This window comes from Watersipora subatra, chromosome 1 (assembly GCF_963576615.1).
Source record: "Watersipora subatra chromosome 1, tzWatSuba1.1, whole genome shotgun sequence".
NCBI lineage: Eukaryota > Metazoa > Bryozoa > Gymnolaemata > Cheilostomatida > Watersiporidae > Watersipora > Watersipora subatra.
Genome location: NC_088708.1, coordinates 11,135,696 through 11,143,274, shown reverse-complemented (window position 1 = coordinate 11,143,274; position 7,579 = coordinate 11,135,696). Strand labels below are relative to the sequence as shown.

The window sequence follows — 7,579 nt, the reverse complement described above, 5'->3', positions numbered from 1 at the left end:
CGGCTAAAGTAAACGCGTTTTTATAAACCAAACAACGAACATGTATTATAACTACCTGACGGCTGTCAGGTCGGAGCTCGATAAGCATTTACGACCTTGGGAAAGATATAGAGGCGATCATATATTTATCATCAAAACAAAATAATGTTAGTAGTAACAAGAGATAAATACAATAATTTAAAATCCATAAAAAACTAGCTCTGTATAATTCAAACGAATTAGCAATGATGAAACTTGGCTCACTAGGATAGAGACAGGCCTGCCAACCCAAGAATGGGGCAATGCGTGAGATTTGGTTTTGGGGCAATTGATGTATCAATGATAGTATATATGAAATTGTGGAAATTGGGGCAAAAATCTCATGCATTTCTCACGCATTTTCATTTTTTCTTTGGGGTGATTGCGTGAGTCTCACGCCCAATGTGTGAGAGTTGGCAGGTATGGATAGAGAGCTGCAAACCTGGCAAGGTTTACGAACAATGGCAGTGCCAAAATATATCTGAAAGCTACTACCAAAATTTGACCAACGCACAAAAATGTTGCAACTGCTACCAGCCACAATGATTGCCCAATGTTCAGAGCAATTTTGCAAAAGACTTGAACATAAAAAAATTAGGGAATCTCAATCATGACTGCCATCCTAATAGACTGCAACAGCACCAGAAAAAAACCAACTATTTTAACATTTTGATATTTACCTTCTCATCGTTGTTTTTACTGAAACCCACTTGAATCCATCGGTTATAGACAATGAGTTAGGCCTGCACAACTTTGAAATGTATCGTTGAGACTGCCTATCAAAAGGCGGAGGGGTGGGGGTGTTTTAGTTCAAGATCAACTAACCAGAGTGTCAGACTTAGCAACTAAAATTTAATGCCATTAAATGCTCTTCAACATCCATGTATCTTGCTCACATAAATTGCACTTGAGGCTATACCCCTAAAATCTTCAGACAATTTTGTTCACATGGGTGCGTGTGTATGTGCAGCTCTTTAGACTTCAATGGGTATACATACATTACAATTATATAATACAGTTTAGAAGTCAATTGCCACCCTTTTTATGCTCATGCATGCCCTCAAAATTGTTCCCTTTTTAGCTAAAGGAACTGCTTATTTTAGTATTTGCTTGCCAATAATGGAGTACGTGTCAGAGATATGGAATCCAGATCTTAAATACTTAGTTACAGATTTGCAAAAAATTAACCACTAGGCTTTTAGACTTGTGTGTATGGCTTTAGTCAAGTTGATGATATTTCTTTTGAAGTGATAAGCAGAGACTGGCAAATCCTTGAACACAGATGGGAGCTGAAAGACCTGCGCACCTTGAGCAAAATTCAATCTCAAAATCTTAAAGTAAATATTCATCGGTTCATACAAACCAATACTCAATAGTTTACTAGACGCAACAACATAAGGCATACTATAAACACTAACACAATGAAAAAGTCATTTTTGAATCGAGTATTAAAGTCATAGATTTACAATTTTACTTTTTTCTTCTATTATCCTTTAATTAAACCATTTTATCTCCACAGGCTACCCTAGTAATAGGAGGTACCTTAGAGATAGCTAGAGAGGAATATCACAACGACAAAGCTGTGCATGTATCCAATCACGGCAGTACAAATGGTAATAAAGATGCTACTTACAATCAGTCTGTTAATGAAAACCAATAAAATCATCATTAAGATTTTATTGAAGTAAAAAGCTTACATTTTTGCTTTATGTTAACTTTTTATGCTGGTTCTCAATTGAATCCGAAGGTGAGAAGAAGGGCATTTAGTCACAGTTGTACAGGCGCTACATACGACCAGTTTTTGGTTGCAAGACTGTTTTTTTACTCCCATGCTCAATGGAAGCTAACCAAAATTTGTACAGCTTCAGTGTACAATTGTTGGAGGCATTTCACAGAGCATAAGCCGAAATAATGTTAATTATATATAAAGCATCTTTATATCCTATAAATGGAAACCGAGTTTGCTATAAATGCAAAGTTTTTGTTTCACTATAATTAATCAGAATTGCGATAAAAACTTTGCGAATCTGCTAAGCAAATTTGCTAGCTCAGTTTTCAACAGTTTGCTGATTTAAAAATGCTCTACTTGTTAAGTCTATCATGTAAGTCAAAGTAGTATCTGGCTGAACATGTCTGAACATTTCAGTTTTTTGCTCTATGTAAAATGGTGTAACCAGCAGGGTAATTTATTAATATGAAATAATTAATCCTTTGGATCCAAGTGTAATAAACATAAAATATGTATTGATAGATCGCTATAGTCATAGTTAGCAATATTAATATGGACAATTTAATTGAAAGACTCACAGTTTTTGATTTGCAATAGCTTGCTATTTGCTATTACATTATTGATAAATTCAATAGCAAATAGAAAGTTGAGTGATTAAACTTTTCAGTTTGAAATATTGAGCCTCAAATAATCTACTAGTAGATAATTAACTATGCATAAAATAGACTGCTTATTAGCAAACTGAAGTCTGCTTTTGCTTCTATCAAATATTTTTCAACAATTCATACTGTTTTGTTACTATATTTTGGTAGAAACTTGAAGGTATGTCTTATGCCAAGTGTCCTTCATCACATAAGCAATGATGACCTGAGGATCCTAATGATTGCTTGGGTTTTTATAGTACTTGTCAACATAGTGACTGCTAGCAGAGGAACTGCACAATACACTACACAATGTTTTAAAAAAGCTATTTACAGCAGAAGTCACATAATAGCAGGTGTAATTAAATGGGAATAGTCATAACGTCAAACCACCACACTGCTAGGTTCATTCTTCTGGTAAAAGTGAGAAACACACACTAAAATTCAAGCTAAAAGTAATTTACAATTATATTACGTTCTTTTTTGTGCGATTACATTTCACCAAATTATCTGCCAAACACAAGAAATGGTTTATCAAATCTAACCAACTGCTTCTCTGTAAAAAACATCCATCATCAATTAAAAGTAACATGTAATTTAGATTAGCTACATAATACATACTTAATTATAAAACATTAAAAACTGAATAAAAAAAGAATAAGGTTGGTCAAATCATGTTATACATATATGTATTCCTACATATACATATAGGATTTATATACAGTTACTACAGATACATATACATATGTATTCCTAAATTATGAAAAAGTGCTTTAAAGAACTTTTGATGATCATTGTGATCTCGATTTAATTAGGTGGCCATTACAACCAGCCTTTTTTCACTTCCAAGTGGGAGTATTTAATTTTTTTGTCTTTCCTGTACAAACAACCCTCATGGCTAATGTTATTTTTTCCTGAATTTACAAACTCTATTCCGATGTTGTCATTATATTCGCTATCATAACAGTTGATGTTACGATGCAATCGTTATGCAAACAAACTGTTTTATCTCTGCTATCATGATCACTTTGCCATTATGTAGTTGGTACACTAACAGTTGCTGCTTTAACAGTTGCCATCCAGAGTACAAAGTAGCTAAGTATACTCTATAAGTAGTCGAGGGGGACTACTTTTCTTTTTGTAAAGCTTATTTCTGTAACTCAAGAATATTAAATTTGAAGCCGTTTTCTTTTTTGTTTATCTTATGATCTAAAAGATGCTGCTGATGTATCTAGCAGAGTGAAAGTACATGTACATCTCATTCAGACTAGTTCTAGGTAGACACTCTGTGTGTCTGCGTGTGTATGTCCTTTAGCTTTAGACATTTTACCTTGTTGGAGAGTAGGATTATTAATAATAATCGCTTATGAGTATGACTGAGAACTTACACTGGTTTTGTCAGGTTTCTTAATTTATGAATTTTATCAACTGTGTAAGTTTTGGTGGTTACAAACAATACATGCAAAGCAGTTAAAAGATAACAACGGCTCACATTTAGAGATAAATTCATTTTATCATTTTAAAGCGTATAAGCGCTAATAATTTGAATTAACATTTTATTAATTGGCGTGTAATTTTTTGAAGAGTAAATTTAGTTTATCCCTTTCTATGATCAACCAGGTACCAATAATTAGGCTGTCAAAGTCAGCACGGTATGTAATTGTTTGTGAGGGCACAAAATGATGTGATACTTAAATAGGCAGATGTAACAAAAACATCTTTACCGAAAAAAATCATATTGTCGAAATAGTTTAGACTAATATTAATAATAGTGGTAGAACTCAAGTTGAGATCGGTGCGAACCCTGTGAACCCACAGCTCTAAAGACTAAAGTGATAACACTCTTTTTTTTGTAAGTGATTATTGAAACACATCAACCCTGGCTTATCTTAGAAGCCAATTAGAAATGTCATGTTCAGATTCATTTGATCCATCTGTTGGAACAATTAATGTTTATCGTTTTTGCTAAACAATACTCAAATGTTATGACATGTTCTAAGAAAGCAAGACAGGTGCTTGCGAAGCCTCCGAGTTTGCTAATAGCCTAATACTAACAAACACTCATGCATAAAACCGTTGTTAATATCAATACTAGTTTTACTAGTAATATTATCCTCACTCAGACTACCACCATAGCATATAACGTTATTTCTGTAACCCACAATCCAATTGTTATAGTTACCACTTGCTGAATAGTTTTACATAATAGTTTTATAAAAATATTTTAGAAGAATTGTCGTTGGAGATATTGAGTTATGCAATAATTTCCATGTAAACTATAATTAAATAATCTAGACTAAAAACTCTGTTTGCATGTCCCGTATTCGCTATACATAAAAAAGTCACCTGCTCAAACATTATATACCTTAGTTCACCTTATACATTGCATAGAGCTTATATGCCTCCTAAGTGTTTAGAACACTGTTTAATAGTGTTAAACCCGTGAGTATTATTAAATGATTTCATCATATGCTGGCAATTTAGCTTCATTTATTTGCCAGTTATCTATTGCGTAAAAGCCATGTTACCTGCAGTACATACTAGATGTACCAGATGTATGCATACTAGATGTACTGCAGTACATACTAGATGTACATACATAATGAACATACTTTTCAATTCCTGTCATCTTTTGCTGCTTGTAAAATTACTTTGTTAAATTTCAAGTAAATTACTAAGCCTTTAAACTACTAAGCCGTTTCTGGTTTGCTCTGCATTTTTTAAAGTTGTTTTGTGTTACTTGTTCAAAATTTGTTGATCAACTACTTAAACATTTTTCGGTTTTTTGTCATTTGTCACTAATACTTGATTTGTAAGAAGAATCGAACATCATCTAAAACTGTGGTGATACTTATATCGTACACTAGCAGTAAGTCGGCGATGTGCTATTTCTTACATTTTCAATCAGATAACCCAAACTTTGTGAAGCAGAACAGTATGTATTACTTATTTACAAAACTGTAATGCTTGAAAAAAATATAGTCATACGTTGGAAATTACTTACTATGGCGGGACAAATATTTGGTAAAAGTTTATTTAGTATATCAAAAGTTTCATATGCTCGGGTGAGCGTAAGTCGAGATTAAATATTATTAAATATATAAACCACAAATGGAAAATCTTCATTTTTTTGTAGATGGCCTATTTTCTTAAGGAGCTTGGTCACCGATTTTCCAGTAGCTGCAAAATCACCCGCTTACATCAGCATAAAAACTTTCGCTGTTGCCCTTTTCCTCAACTTCAGACTAAAGTGGCACGAGGTTCTCAACTTTGTCATAATGTGATGGCGAACACCAACCAATTTTTTCCAAAGAGTTACAATAATCAATCACTGAATGGTTCAGCTGTTCCTACATTACCGAGTTACGCTGACACCAGCTCTCATATCTGTGCTGAGACCCTCATCAATGATATGCTTGTCATTAATGACTTCATATCAGAAACGGAAGAGAAATTGCTTCTTGAAGAAGTCGAGCCTTACATGGCACGACTTAGGTACGAGTACACGCATTGGGATGATGTAAGTACATGATCGTGACTTGCATGTAAATTATGGTAAAAATTTTAGTTCAGAGTAATACATGAAAGTAATTTTCACACATATTTCAACACTAGTTACTTCGCATCTGAAGTTTTTACAGTATTTTGTTTGTTTGCAATGCAGAAGCTGGTCTATTTTAATGAAGCTGGTCTATTCTATTTTCGTTTATGTTTAGTTAAAATATTTTAATAATTCTTGACATGGAACTTTACCACTAAGTTCTTGCAGCACCAAATAATATTGTGAAACAGAATAAAACAGTAACACGATAATAACAGCCAAATTGGTGCAAGTAGCTAGAAGGTATTAGGCTTTTTAGTCGCTTCTCAGAACTTCAGAGGAGTTCAATAGTTAGTCAATTGTTTCTAAGTGTTTTTGTTTTAATTTGCATAAATTAAAATGAATTTGTAACACTTGAATACAGATTTCAATTTTTAGTGAAAACTTTAGCTACCTTGGTCAAACCTTATTGCTGTTGTTTTATTTTTTTAATCAAACAGTCAGCCAGGTTGTATCGCAATACATATACCGTAAATACTGCCTCAGATTCAAGTTTCGCTAAACGCATAGATGTGAGTCTATAAGATATTCGGCTTCAACAGCGACATGAAGAATAACAGATTCTACGATATCTTCATTGAACATTTATCGATTAATTTCAGGCTATTCTTGGATATCGTGAAACAGAACGGTCAACATGGAACGCAGCTAATACTAAAATTATCAATAGATTGAAAGACACAGCATTCGATAATGTTTCCTCTCCAACAAATTATGTACATGTGTTAGATTTAGAGGAGAATGGAGAAATCAAACCACACAAGGATAGCATTCGGGTGAGTTTGATGTCTGCGATGTTGTTAGCGGATTATTAAGGTAGTGAATTTGATATCTGTAGTGTTGATAGTAACCTAATAGCACAGCAGACCTCAGATTATTATTGTGTTTCGGCAAATAACTGTCTAATTATAAAACTGATTACATGTATTTGTTTCGTTACAGTACTGTGGCAATACCATTGCTGGGATTTCTCTTCTCTCTGATAGTGTGATGAGACTGGTGGCCATTGACAACAAAGAACTATTCATTGATGTTTTATTGAAACAACGATCTCTCTATATTATGCGGTATGTATTCCTAGCGTGTTCATAAATTAGCACACGCTCAAGTTTGGATTAAACAAGTCAGTGCGATTTTCTTGCACTATCATAGCACCACAACTGTCTGTGAAATTGGTGCAGATATATTCAATGAATTAGCGTATTGTTAATCTTCTTTGAAAATATTATTTATTAGCTGGATGTAACAGGATTTTAAAAAGCATATTTGCATAAAAGTTTCTTACTGCAGATTATGTGTCATGCCTAAGAGGTAAAGTTAGTAACACGTGTTACTTCTTTTGCAGACAATCAGCGAGGTACGATTACACACATGAAATATTACACAATGACAAATCGTACTTTAAAGAGAAGCATGTTAAAAAAGGGAGAAGAATTTCGGTGATTTGTCGAAACTCTCCTGTTGTTGGTGATGAGCGTCACAAGGACAGCTGACTCTTTCCTCGGCAACATTCTTTCACTCAAAATATTTTATTTTTAGTAAACTTTGAACAATGATATTATGAATGAGTATTTAGGTAGTTCTGTTTAA

At 33.5% G+C, this 7,579-nt stretch overlaps 1 protein-coding gene across 1 annotated transcript; it reads left to right on the top strand.

The window, feature by feature from the left end:
- The first annotated feature begins 25 nt into the window (after positions 1-25).
- On the top strand, positions 26-7,482 carry LOC137403427 (alpha-ketoglutarate-dependent dioxygenase alkB homolog 7, mitochondrial-like). The gene is made up of 5 exons (XM_068089432.1): positions 26-146; positions 5,525-5,908; positions 6,592-6,765; positions 6,932-7,056; positions 7,335-7,482. Exons 2-5 carry the CDS (start codon positions 5,525-5,527, stop codon positions 7,480-7,482), a joined length of 831 nt encoding a protein of 276 aa, XP_067945533.1. The 5' UTR covers positions 26-146.
- Positions 7,483-7,579: the final 97 nt, after the last annotated feature.

Coding starts and splice junctions, on each gene's coding strand:
- LOC137403427 (XM_068089432.1), top strand. CDS start 5,525: ATGGCCTATTTTCTTAAGGAGCTTGGTCACCGATTTTCCAGTAGCTGC. Junction 5,909..6,591: donor AGTACACGCATTGGGATGAT/GTAAGTACATGA, acceptor GATTAATTTCAG/GCTATTCTTGGATATCGTGA. Junction 6,766..6,931: donor CACACAAGGATAGCATTCGG/GTGAGTTTGATG, acceptor GTTTCGTTACAG/TACTGTGGCAATACCATTGC.